The following is a 12942-nucleotide window of genomic DNA, read 5'->3' on the forward strand; positions in this document are numbered from 1 at the left end:
TTTGTGTAAATGTTATAAACACTTTATTTTGGTGTGTGCATATGTGTGTATTAAACGTCATTGAGATAGAGCATTGAGGCAGCAGTAGCAAGTAGGGCGACCACAGAAGCCATGGCAACACCTAAACAACACAGAGGAGAATTAGGACAGTGCTCGCACAAACATGTACACACTCACACCATACTTCTATGGTTGTAATGTCAAGTTGTACATTTGTAACTAAGTTTAAAAGTCCAAAACTAAACAAAAAATGCTGACTGGTCCTGACTGGATGATGTAGTACAGTGGAAAGTGTTTTACCAATATAGTTGTTTCTCTTGGGCTCCAGCGCTTCAACAGTTTCCACAGCGGCCACTGAAAACACACAATTCCATGAATTACAATAATACAATATCAGGTTAACCTGGGAAATCAGAGAATTCCTTTACATCGACTGGGATAACCTAGTTACAACCGACCTTTATATACAGCTGTTCAGGAAAGGCTCGGTAATTAGAGAGAGCACACTGGACTGAATTATTTTTAATTACAAGTATGCATAGCTATGGTGATGAAACATCTTTTCATGGCCAAAAACTAAGGTTTCCCCAGCAAAACCTTTCTGTGCTTTATGGATTTGGGATGAAAGATATGTATAATTTATAATGCTCAGGAGCAAAACAATTTTTAAAGGGGACATATCATGCTTATTTTCAGGTTCATACTTGTATTTTGTGTTTATACTAGATCACGTTTTAATGTAATGCAGGTAAAAGTCCAGTAGATACATTGTATTGATATTCTTTTGCCGAAACCCTGATTATCATTCTAGTATGCATTTAAACAATGATGGGATAAGAGAAAAGAGAATGAAATCTAAATCAAAATATGTTTTGGTGTGTAAATCCTACTTTAAAAACTCCAAAGCATGAACCACATAGTAGATACTGTGCAGACACACACTCTTTCTCTACCTGCTGCAACATCTCTCTCTGTGATTTCAGCAGGCGTTTCCTGCCTGGTATCCAAGTCTTCCTCGGCTGCATCAATGTCCAGCATCTCCTTCAGCCGGTCAGTCACCTCGGACAGGCCCTCATCGCTGAACTGGTAGTCACACACACACACTGGCCCGCTCACTTTTACTGGGCAGAAGATACGACGAGGGAGACAGAATTGCTCTAAAAGAAAGACAAAGAAACTCAGATGAACAGTGAGAGAGTGGTTGCGATTAAAGACACTAAAGTGAGACTAATGGCGTTTTTCCATTACATGGTACCTGCTCGACTCGCCTCGTCTCTACTCGCCTCGACGCACTGTGCGTCTGTTTTCCATTGCAGATTTTAGTACCGCCTCAGCGTGGCTGGTGGTCATAGCGGCGTCGCAGTAAACTGCCGTGACCGAACGCGACACACACACAGAACGTGGAAGGTGTGTTGTTGCCAGAAGACACATTTTGTTTCAAATGAAGCTGGATGGCAGCAAAAACACAGCTGGCTAAACTATTTAAAAATGGCAGGTTTGTTCAGGACACCCCGTCTGTCGCTTTCACGTCACCTTTTGGTATCGTCTCAGCTCGCTTGGAACCTCGACTGAGGTGGTACTAAAAAAAAGTACCTGTTAGCAGGTACCAGGGACTTTTTTTCGTAATGGAAAACCAAAAAAGGCGAGTAGAGTCGAAGCGAGTCGAGCAGGTACCATGTAATGGAAAAGCGCCATATGTAGAGTAGGTAAACAGCAGCTACAGTTGCCACAAGTGGCAATAACATGATAATGGCACATGACATTTTACTTCATTTACCAACAATCTCTTGAGTCAACAGCATGTTGGATACAGAGGGCATATTACATAATTTTCACTTAACTATTTTAAAAAAAATACTTTCCCCATTAAGATGCTTGTTCATCTTTGTGCACTGTTCACCCAGCACTGTTACACCTGTTTTTAACTCTTGGTATGCAGGGGTATTGTAAAGTCAGGTAATGGTTTGCCCACAGTTGAGCTTCCAATGCAGACCTTCCTATCAGCATAGGAATCCTACATCTTTACTGGGATTGGTTGACCCGAAACCCACCTACCACTCTGACCGGCAGCTAGCAGCTAACGGCTATCTGGCTGTACACACTCACCGGAGGGCAGCTAGCAGCTAACAGCTACTACCGCACTACTGTTTTTTTTTAGGGGGGGAATACACTTCAAGATGTGACATGACCTGTCCTCTGGAGGACATAGCCACACCACTGCCGCTCCATGGATTGTTATTGGGATGATTATCACAGAAGCCTGTCTGAATACACTCACCGGACGGCAGCTAGCAGCTAACGGCTATCAGCTAGCAGGGCAAGCTAGCTACCGGCAGGATCGAGACAGGGACCAGGGTAGGTGAATTTAAACAATGTCTGAGTTGAAAACGCATCTTGTTGACACGTAAGGGCCCTGTTCATGTGGCACAGACATATTTATTGCATTTTGTGTCTGTTAAGAGGCACAAAGGCACTCTAAAACTTGCCCCGACCACTGCCGTTTTAGCTCAGGGGACGCTTGTAGTACGTAGCTGCAGCTTCTCCGTGTTACCTGCACTGATTCAGGTCGGGGGTTTTTCTATCGAAAGTACTCGCGTAGCTATAGCGATCAAGATTAACGTAAAAATTGGCTGGAATTCTCCTTTAATCTATAGCCACACAAGCTTATGATTAATGGAGCAAACTTGTTAACTTGCGCATGTGTGTGTGTGTGTGTGTGTGTGTGTGTGTGTGTGTGTGTGTGTGTGTGTGTGTGTACCTGTCTGTCGTTTTACTCTGCTGCTGCCCTTGCTCTCCTCTTCTGATGTCAGCAGTTCCTCCAGCAGCATCTGAACCCTTGTTGCCACCGTAGAAACCACGTCCCTCTTCAGCAGCTGTCCACAATGAAGATTTCAAGACAAAATGATGGATTGTTTTTCTTTTTCAGTTTGATTTGACTTTGTCTGCTGAATTACAGCATTACCTTCTCGGCCAGTTTGACCTTTGGTTTGTTGCTGTGTAGGTAAGCTCTGCTGTGGATCGCTCCTCTGATTGAAACACTGCCTCCACACCGCTGGACCACATCTGTTAACCTCTGGTCATCCTAACACACAGGACATCACTGTCTTCTTTTATAAACAGCTAGTACAACAGTCAACTTGATTAGTAGCTTCATTCCTTGATTAGTAGCTTCATTCCAGCCATGAGCACTTATTTTACCAAACCCTAATGCAGCATTAATATTAATATATATAAAAAAAATGTGTATAGAGTATACAATAAACAATACAATTAATTTACAATGAGAAATGCTGGAGTTGTAGGAAAAATGTAGGTCTATACCACAAATATATACAATGTTTAAATTTTAAAAAGTGGTGAACCACAAAATTATTCTTGCGACATGTAGTTGTTGTGCAACCATGTGTGTGTGTGTGTGTGTGTGTGTGTGTGTGTGTGTGTGTTTATGTCTCTTACCGGTGTGATGAGTATCTGAGCTGTGTACGTCTGTCTAACGTTCCTCTTCTACAGAGAAATATCAGACACATTGGGTTAGAATAACACTCCCGTCTTTCACACAATCCAGAGTATCAGCTGTAGTTACATGTAGTTCTTTTGGGTTTTAGTATATTCTATTTACTTATATCGTATGACAGCAGTCTGGCTTTTTAACCTCTCTCAGCCCAGAGACAGTCAGGACCTGTATTTATCAAGCCTCTCAGAGTCCTTCTAAGAAATTTAGCTGACAGTTAAAGTTATATAAAATATTGGACCCATTTTCCTCAAACCAGATTTTTCCCCCAGTTTTGACACAAAGATTAGTGCATCAAATTCCTAGACTGCATTAAATGAAAATAAGATCTGAGCAAGCATTCAGAACGAAAAGAGGAGTGTGTTAAACACACAGGGATGAGTCAGTGTTAAAGGTGCTGGTGAAAGGATGAAATACAATCCAGGAGGGTCGTTTGAGTTATAGATGCATGGGTTTGTCTATCACCAGACCCAAATGGCATCTGCAGATTTTTATACAGTTTTCAGCAGTGATCCAGAATGAAAATCCGCAGAATTTATCAGAATGTTTTTTTGTGTTTGTGTGTTAACATTCTGAGTTTTTTCTTTTTCTTTTTTTTTGGATTGGTTTAAAATCTGTGGAAAATGGTCGTCGGAATTTTGCAAATGCAGATTCCAACACAGCAGAATAGTTTACAATACTATGCTGCAGGAATGAGACAGCCCAGTTGTCAGTCTGCAAATGGACAATGGAAGTACATTTTACGAGACAATTACTGCCAAAATGCCTTCCAGCAAGGGTCCAAAAATATTGTTTTGATAGCAACCTTTTCAAGGGAAATACAGATTTTAAAGATTTATACAACCTGCCCGCCTGTGAGCTCTGTGTCCTCTGCCAGCTTTTTTCCATCGATCAGACATACTCCACTCTCCAGCTGGCGTGTCCACACTTTTAGTTCCTCCTGAAACAAAGCATGACCTGAGAACAGTTCCACTGAAGTTCCTCAAAATTGTGGTGTTTTGTGTGTGTGTGTGTGTGTGTGTGTGTGTGTGTGTGTGTGTGTGTGTGTGTGTGTGTGTGTGTGTGTGTGTGTGTGTGTCGCATCTCTAACCTTGAGACTTGTATCCATGCTTTCTGTACCGGTTCGGTTGTCTGGCAGTGGCACCAACATGTCCACATTTATACAACATGACACCATGCTCCAGGAGGAACACACACCTGACTGGTACTTCCAGTCCGCAGGCTTGGCCATGCTCTGGAACAGCCAATGACATTGATATGATTGATCACAGCACAATGCCGCATGTTTAAATCAAAATATCATGTCACGTCTGAGATCATCTGACATGTATAAATTGGCTCCTCATTTAGTGAAGACAGCTTGAGTCACAAGCTTAAAATAACCTGGATAGTTTTTTTTATAAAGGGGTTATGTGTTTATTAACTTAAAACATTGCAGCTTTCCTTTGCTATGGGTAGATGTGTCTAATGTCAGTGACAAAACTCTTCAGTTTAAACTATTCGTACAGGACTAGTAATACAGGACTTCTAGTAATTTTCTAGAGGTCATCTGTGATCTTAATCCTGTATGAATCTGCCATGTCAGTAATTTGTCAAGTACAAAATTACCTACCATATTTCACCAAGCACAGATGTCATGTGATAATAATAGTCCCTTGGGAATCGGCATCTCTGTGATTCGAGTTCGTATTGGCTGCATCAGCGATTATAAATGAAAATTTTGACAGAACACTGACATCATATCCGGGGAATAATGTCAGTAAATTTGAGTAAAATACAGACTTTGCTTTTTCCCTGTGAATGCGCTGCATAAAACACAGACTTGGGGGTAATTTCTAAATTACATTAGGCCCCCTGGTAATACAAGTGCCATGCGAATATGACACATTTAAGGAAACAATGCAGGGGCTCAAGTACTTTTTGAAGGCAATATGCAATGGATTAAGTGCAATGACGGTAGATGGAACATGTGGCTTTGTGATAAATTACAGGTGTTAACTAACCTTGGGATCTTTGACGTCAAAGGTCCTGCAGAAGGTTCTAATAAGTCGGGTTAAAGATTATCCACACACAGTATCTGGTAGTTAACTGATCCAATGAGGAGGCTGTGCAAAAGGATACTTTCTGGTTTTGGGGTTGACGTGCAGTGTGACACAGTCTGTGACGTCATCGTCTGCAGGGTTCCACAGATGCTCCGAGGAGATCAGGTTCTCCACTGCAAAAACCAGCTAAACGCAGACAGTACACATGATCAGAGGACTAGGACACACTCACAGGTATGTGCCAAAGCAAATGCGACATGTAAATGTCCTTCCGGAGCTTCTTTGCGAGAGCATCACTTTACATAAAGCATTATTTTTTATAACAGAAAGTGAATATTGGACTGCTAATGTTGCTCTGTGTCTGCTGGATGTGTAAGCAGGTAATGCTGCTAACATAATGTGATGCTAACACAATAGTCTCTTCCTACCTCTCAGATAGATGTTTTTGAATTGCTGCTGGTAACTATGCACCTTCATTTGAAACTCAGTGTGCCCCAAGGTTCTGTCCTTGGTCCCATTCTTTTTCGCTTAGAATGAGCTTAGGTCACTTTAAAGGTATCTCCAATCACTGCTTTGCAGGTGAAATTCAATGATACGGTCATCTTGTTTAAGCCCCAAAAGCCACTTTTAAAAAACTAAACTCTATAAAATAAAATTGGTGCCCCAGGCAGCTTTGTCCCTAAGGTAATGGAAGGTCTTCGTTCTTTTTCCCTTTTTAGTTAAATCTAACCCATAAAATCCAGGCGACACTCTGAAACAGGCACTGACTCTTGACCAATATGTTAAGTGTTTGATTAATTCCTGTTTTTTTCAGCTAAGAGACATTGCTAAATTAAGGTCCATTGTCTCTCAAATGGAGATTCACTCTTTTATTTCGTCCCATCTCTAATATTGTAGCTCTCTCATCACATATCTTAACATCCTATTCCCTGGATCGTTTTACAAGTGGCCCAAAATGCTGCTGCTTAAGCTTTTGGCAAGTAGATTCATCAGTCCTCTGATCAGGGTTTGTTGGTTGTTGCTCACTCCAGCTTTAAACTCAAGGGGGCGGGGCTTTTAAGGTTTGGAACTCTTTCCCTTTGGACAATAGATCTGTGGACACCTTTAAAAAGCAGTTCAAGAGCCACCTGTTTAGACTTTGTGTCATAGAAAAGTTCTGCTCTTTAAAAGGTGCTATATAATTAAACTTACTTACTAGTCACAACAATTTTATAAGCAAGGGAAATCTTTTAGCTGATTTCAATGTTTTTTTCCTGCCCCCTTGTGGCCAGACATGGATTCATGCAGCTTTAGGAGTGTGCACGTCATCTACATGTACAGTGTATTTCTATGAATCTCACCTGTCGGACTGTGGTAAGTGTGTCCTTGGAATCAGTATCAGTGATGATGAAGACTCCCAATACAGACAGGCCTCCGGGCAGCATGCGAGACACCTGTAAACAGATCAAACCAGTAGCAAATGTAAACTCTTAACAATTCACAACAGTTTAAAAGCATGCAGACACTGACAAAAATACCTTTACTTTTTCTGGCAATAGTTGTCTTGCTGCCACTTCATCTGTTCAGTTTAGCGTTCTAACGCCAATGGACATACCCTAAACTGTATGTTCTAAAATACATATATAGCTCCATGTATTTGATTCTAAAATTACAGTAAGTCATTACATAGAGCTAGATAGTGCTATATATATTTTGTAACCACTTCAACCCAGTTCAAGTCTTATTTATTTTTGTATTCCTTATTATTAATTGACAGTATCAGCTCCCTGTATTAACAAAGCAAAAACAAAAAATGTCCCAGTGTATTATAAAAACCCTCCACACTGTGAGTTCTCATGCAGTACACTTTGATACACACTTAAAAACTCAAGAGCACATGTATTAGGATAGAGCCTTGTCCCTCTTTACCTACCTGTCGAGCATGCTCAATCACCCACTCCTTGTCCGGAGAGTTTCCAGCTGCAGCAGCAGACTCCTCTTTTTGAGGCGTCCGAGTTGCTGTGACGACAAAATCCCTTTGTGTTGAACTCTGAAATGTTTAGTCGTTAATATCGATTACTGTCTCATTACTCCATATACAGCAAATACTCCACATCATATCATGTCTTATGAGATACACACTCCAACAAAACCTTGACACTAATTGACATATGTGTTAGCTAGTTTACATCCTGAACAGAAATGTTACTACAGTCTGTGGTGTTGCCCTGTGTTACAGGTGAAGTGGCTACTTACTAGTAACTGCAGTGAGTAACATACTGCATCTGGCTGTTTTAAAAGCGAACTTTTACAGCTGGACTGATGCTATACTCTGAGGCATAACACAACCAAACAACAGGACAGGATCACTGAGCAAAAGCTAAACAACAAATAGATGTTTGTGTGTTCCTTACCTGTCCAATAAGCAGCCCTGTGATTGAACCTGCTTGTTGTTCACATAGTTTAGACAGATATCCCTCCACGGCATCTTCTACTATATAACTACGACCCATACTACCTAAGGAGAGTGTAGAAAGAGATATAGAGGGGATACCAAATCAGTAGCCACTTTTTTCTTTATCAGAATGTCTGCAATGACAAAGTGCTGGAAAAGGGAAATGAGGAGGAACAGAACACAGAACAAGTGAAGACTTGACATAGCCTTGACGTTAAGCGTTATCTTAAAAAAAAAGTAACAACTTATTAAACCACGTAAAACTTGAGTTTAACGTTGAGTCGCATGATTAGGGGATGTATGCCCCTCTAACTTTAGCTAACCGATATTAATTTACTACATTAAGCTACCGTTAGATGGTCAATATTGCAATTAAAAATAGTTCGTACAGCTTGAAAGTGCCTATCCAGGTGTGCTGGAGGAAAATACCTGACAGAAGCAAGACAGTGGGTAAAATATGAATCAGGAGCCAGGCTACTTGCTATTAATTTTGACAGCTGGCAGTGGTTCGTCAGCAGAGCAGTAAAACTCAAATTACCACTATGCTTTGTGCAGTGACGTATTTCCGTCGCACGTCTCTGTCGTATATATTTAAGGGAAGTCAAATAGTCAAGTTACACAACGAAAGACAAACAAATAACGGAACATTGTTATTTTTTCTTTGAAATAAAAGATGTTAAGTTTCAGACACTGTAAAACATCACTTTGGTTTACTATGATGACGACGTTTACACTTTAAAGAGCAGTTAACGTTACAAGGCATTTAACTGAGAATAAAAGTATTGTAACGTTAGCGGTTCACTAGCATTAAACTAGCACTTCTGTCTGTGTGCAGTGAGTTATGTAAAGGTCAATTCTGTCTGACAACTATCATGCAAACTAAGGTTTTCTAAGGAATACATTAAGCCTCTCAAACTTATAGACAGTAAATAAAGCAACAAAACTGTCACACTACTGTATCGTGAACTTTTAGAGGAATAATGTATTTTGGTCTCTTATTTGAATTGTAGGCCTATATAATTTTTTATGCATCCCCTTCTACATACATTTTTTTTTATTTACACTATTTTTATTTATTTGAAGTCATATTATTGTTTCTCTGGATCATTATTTTGAGTATGTGTCTGAAATGCTGTATATTTCAATGTTTTTTTCCCCCAATAAAGTTGTGAAAAAAATACCGAATTCATGTTCTACAGCAACAAATACAGCAATTTGAGTTCAGTCATTGCATGGTCATGGTTTTCACTTAGCGGTCTGGTGTGCTTTATTTTGAAAGTTCGGAGTGGATATCCTGCTTTTGAATGAGTGTGGCTTGACGCTTTCTTGGTTCTTAGTTCAGCGGGTTTGTGGACAGTGCAACTGTTTATTTTATCAGAGTTAAATGTCAATTTAACGTTACTGGTATTTATAGGGGGATAGGTGCAGATGGCGGCCGTCTTGCTGCAGGTTCTGGAGCGGACGGAGTTAAACAAACTCCCGAAAGGCGCCCAGAACAAGCTCGAGAAGTTTGTAACAGAGCTGCAAAATGCTAACGAGGCGCTCAGGACGCAGCATGAGCGGTTCAAAGCAGACAGTGGTAGGTAACGTTAGCTACTGTAGAAAGTAGAAAGTAGTTGGCTGATTTGCATGTATAAAAAAACTCATGTCTAACTCCAGTATAACTTTAATATGAAGCTATCTTCTGGTAAACTCGGTGCAAAAAAAATCAACGATGTGCGTCATCCACAATGCTTACAGCTGCCCGCTAACGTTAGCTACGATGTCACTTTAAGGTTAACGTTAACTTTGCCGGAAGGGGAGTTGTGCCAATAGATCTAGACCGTGATAGTTTTTTTTTGAATAAATTGCTTCATGGTATGTTGAATTAATGCCGACTTTAAGAACAATTCCCAAATATTTGGTTGAGGTCTGTAATGTTCACATATTTGCTTTCAGAAGAAACATTGTATTACTATGATTTCAAGTGAAGTCTGGCATGACATTTTCAGCTGAATTTACAATTATGCATTTTGTACTATTTCTTATTTAAGATAACGTGGTTTTAATTGAATCCATCCTACCCTATAAATTACACCACGGTTCCATTGACAATTGTCAACTTGAGTGGGCTGATATGAAACATTACAATATCAGGTCATCGACGTTTAAAAACTCCAGCTTCCTGTATTTGATTTCTGAATATATATATATATATATGAAATATTTATATGTTCTGTGGCACACAATGAAGCCAGTTTACAAAGCTGAGTACCTACTGCTGATAACGTCTGTTGCCGTTTCAAACTGTAGTCTTTCAACAGACAGTAGTGGGTAGTGAAACATAGCTTAAAAGTACATTTGTCTGTTTGGTGTAGGTATTATGTTGTATGACGTGCACTCATGTTCTCCTGTTTAATGTTCTCTGCCCCTACAGAACAGCAGTACTTTGACATTGACAAGAGACTGGCGGAAAGTCAGGAACAGATCCTGTCAGCCACCAAAGACCTGCAGACACTCAAGGAGGAAAATAAAAAACTCAGTGAGTTTTCAAACACTATAAACACACATGTCCCTACCTTTTGGTTATTGAGGAAGCAGTGCTTTAAGTACACAGTTGCCACTTCTTATTAGACAACTCTCACACCAAAACCATCTAGATTGATAAATAGCACTACAGGTAAGAGGAAAAATATGTATTCTTGATTTTGGATGAAGTGTCCCTTTTAAAGTGTGCTTCCTATTTTTTATGGTTGTTACGTGATCCTCAGTGTCTAATTCTCTGTGCAGATGAAGAGCTGAGCACTCTGAAGGGAATAGAGGGAGAAACCTCTGAAGACAAACCACCACAACAGGTTAGCATGCACCTCATGAATATGTAATGTTAATGGTGTTCTGTTATTGTTTGGGTTGTAATAATACTTATGGAATACTTATTTTTCTGTTGATGAAATTAAATGATGAATGAAAAAATGACATTTTTGTCTGATTAGTGAAGAAGTGAAGAGCAAATTTATTTCACAAAATCGCCTGTATATTAGCTGTTCCCCTCTGAAATGTGTAAACAGGCCTGAGCTGACCACAGATGTGGAATCATACATGTAGCTCATAGATAATGACAATTTAAAGCTTAGCTGTTTAACACTGTATTTGTTATTCACGTTATTCAAACGGCCACAATCTAAAGAATTCTACAAACTCTGGATAGTATCATAGTTCTCGTTGTCAGCTATTAAAAGGTGTGCAAAAAAACCCAACACCACAGACCGTTAAACAAGTACTTCAGGCTTTGCTTATTATTTATTTATTTTTTTCCCACACCTTGATTACTGCTCTGGGGTTTGGTCCAGCACTTCAACAATTAATATAAAAAACTACAAGTGATTCAGAATAAAGCTGCACCTGTGGCTCTCTCATGTGGGTTTAGATCAAATGTTGATAAAATGCATGAAAGCCTCTCATGGTTTAATGTGTATTCACTAATGTTTTTTTACATAATGTTACAACAAACAAAACACCTTTTACTTCATATTAAAAACTATCCTTTAGTACTGATACACATCATTATCCAACGAGGCATGCAGTAGGAGGTAGTTTTATTTGGCCTAAAGTGAAAATCAAATCAATTCAACATTCAGTTAGGTACAGAGCAATGTGTGAATGGAACTCTCTCCCAAATACTATCAAACAAAACAAAACACTCAGTATGGTTTTAAAAAAATCACTTAAGAAATATTACCTTCAAAGAAATTTCAGTATCTTATACCAATTTAGGGAGAGTCTGCTATAGGGCTTTTTCTTATATCTTATCTCTTAAAATAGATTTATTCGTAGTAGCGTAATGTCTTTTCTTGATTAATTGCATTAACCATACAATTTAAATATGATTTATATTTTTGAATGTTGTGTACTGTGAAGTAATGTCTCTGTGTGTGTGTGTGTGTATGGTGTGTAATGTGATGTCGTAAATTGTGTTGTTACATGACAGATTGTAGGACCCCAGGAAGAATAGCTTTTAGCTCATGCTGTAGCTAATGGGGATCCAAATAATACAAACAAACAAAAAGTTCAAATACTGTATGTAATCTGTTTTTGTGTGTGGGTCCACAGCAAACCAAAGCCAAGTATGAGATTGAGGCGGAGAAGAGAGAGCTGGCGAGGATGCTGGAGAAGAGAACACAGGAGGTGGAAAACCTTAGTGGTAAGATAACAGCTTTACACACACGCATTCACACACAAACAGTCCAAAGACACAAATCTGGATACATTGTATGTTAATACTGCATGTTATGTTTCCATCAGCACACGTGTTTTTCTTTTTTAGACATTTGGTTATAATGGCAATTTAATATCCCAAATATGCCTCAAAGGGCTTTACAATCTGTACAGCATACGACACCCACTATCCTAAGACCCCCAATTCAGGTTTTAAGTTCTTCGGGGTAATGTTTTGTGTGTGTGTGTGTGTGTGTAGAGGATGTGAAGCGTCTGAATGAGAAGCTGACAGAGACCAGCAAAGTGAAGATGGAGCTGCAGTTGAAACTGGATGATGTCCAATCATCTGAGGCTTCTGTACAGGTACGCACTGGATTTCATGGAAACCCCGACAGCTCAATGTTAAAGCTTATGTGGAAGTCCATTAAGCTGCAGCTTTTCCAATGACCACTAGAGGCTGGCTCCAAGAAAACTCTTGATTTAAAAGAAAACCCACATATTCTCTTAAAAAAATACAAAGTAAGTTATGTTTCCATCCAGAAATCACATTCTTAACAGCTATTGCTACTTCCTCCAATGTTTGTATGTATTTTGGTAAGTATGCTGTTGGCTAATCCTTTGGTGTGCCTGTTACTAATGGTAATGTATTTTCAGAATCTTCACTTAATAATGGCAAAACATAACATATTTATGTTATGTTTATGACTCCTGACCACCAAAATTAGTTGCATAAGCAGTCACAAAGACTCTGAATCTGTTTT

General features: G+C 39.4%; 2 protein-coding genes across 3 annotated transcripts in view; one reads left to right on the forward strand and one right to left on the reverse strand.

Annotated features, from left to right (window-relative positions):
* Positions 1–8534, reverse strand: odr4 (odr-4 GPCR localization factor homolog). Of its 2 annotated transcripts, none has more exons than XM_078264863.1 (14): positions 8377–8534; positions 7947–8050; positions 7466–7582; positions 6894–6986; positions 5633–5739; positions 5515–5551; positions 4602–4745; positions 4356–4451; positions 3457–3504; positions 2963–3082; positions 2759–2873; positions 954–1157; positions 301–354; positions 1–121 (listed from the first exon to the last, which is right to left on the reverse strand). In XM_078264863.1, exons 2-14 carry the CDS (start codon positions 8043–8045, stop codon positions 51–53), a joined length of 1305 nt encoding a protein of 434 aa, XP_078120989.1. In that variant the 5' UTR covers positions 8046–8050; positions 8377–8534; the 3' UTR covers positions 1–50. The 2 variants fall into 2 exon arrangements, with proteins under 2 accessions (XP_078120989.1, XP_078120988.1); XM_078264862.1 differs by having other exon boundaries at positions 8417–8533.
* Positions 8535–9299: 765 nt separating this feature from the next.
* Positions 9300–12942, forward strand: part of LOC144527038 (nucleoprotein TPR-like) — a 32265-nt gene continuing 28622 nt past the window's right edge. The window contains exons 1-5 of the mRNA XM_078264864.1: positions 9300–9566; positions 10404–10508; positions 10757–10821; positions 12077–12167; positions 12441–12544. Of these exons, the coding sequence (XP_078120990.1) occupies positions 9416–9566; positions 10404–10508; positions 10757–10821; positions 12077–12167; positions 12441–12544 (516 nt within the window). The 5' untranslated portion in view covers positions 9300–9415. The remainder of the gene's footprint in view (positions 9567–10403; positions 10509–10756; positions 10822–12076; positions 12168–12440; positions 12545–12942) is intronic.

This window comes from Sander vitreus, chromosome 12 (genome assembly GCF_031162955.1).
Source record: "Sander vitreus isolate 19-12246 chromosome 12, sanVit1, whole genome shotgun sequence".
Classification (NCBI taxonomy): domain Eukaryota; kingdom Metazoa; phylum Chordata; class Actinopteri; order Perciformes; family Percidae; genus Sander; species Sander vitreus.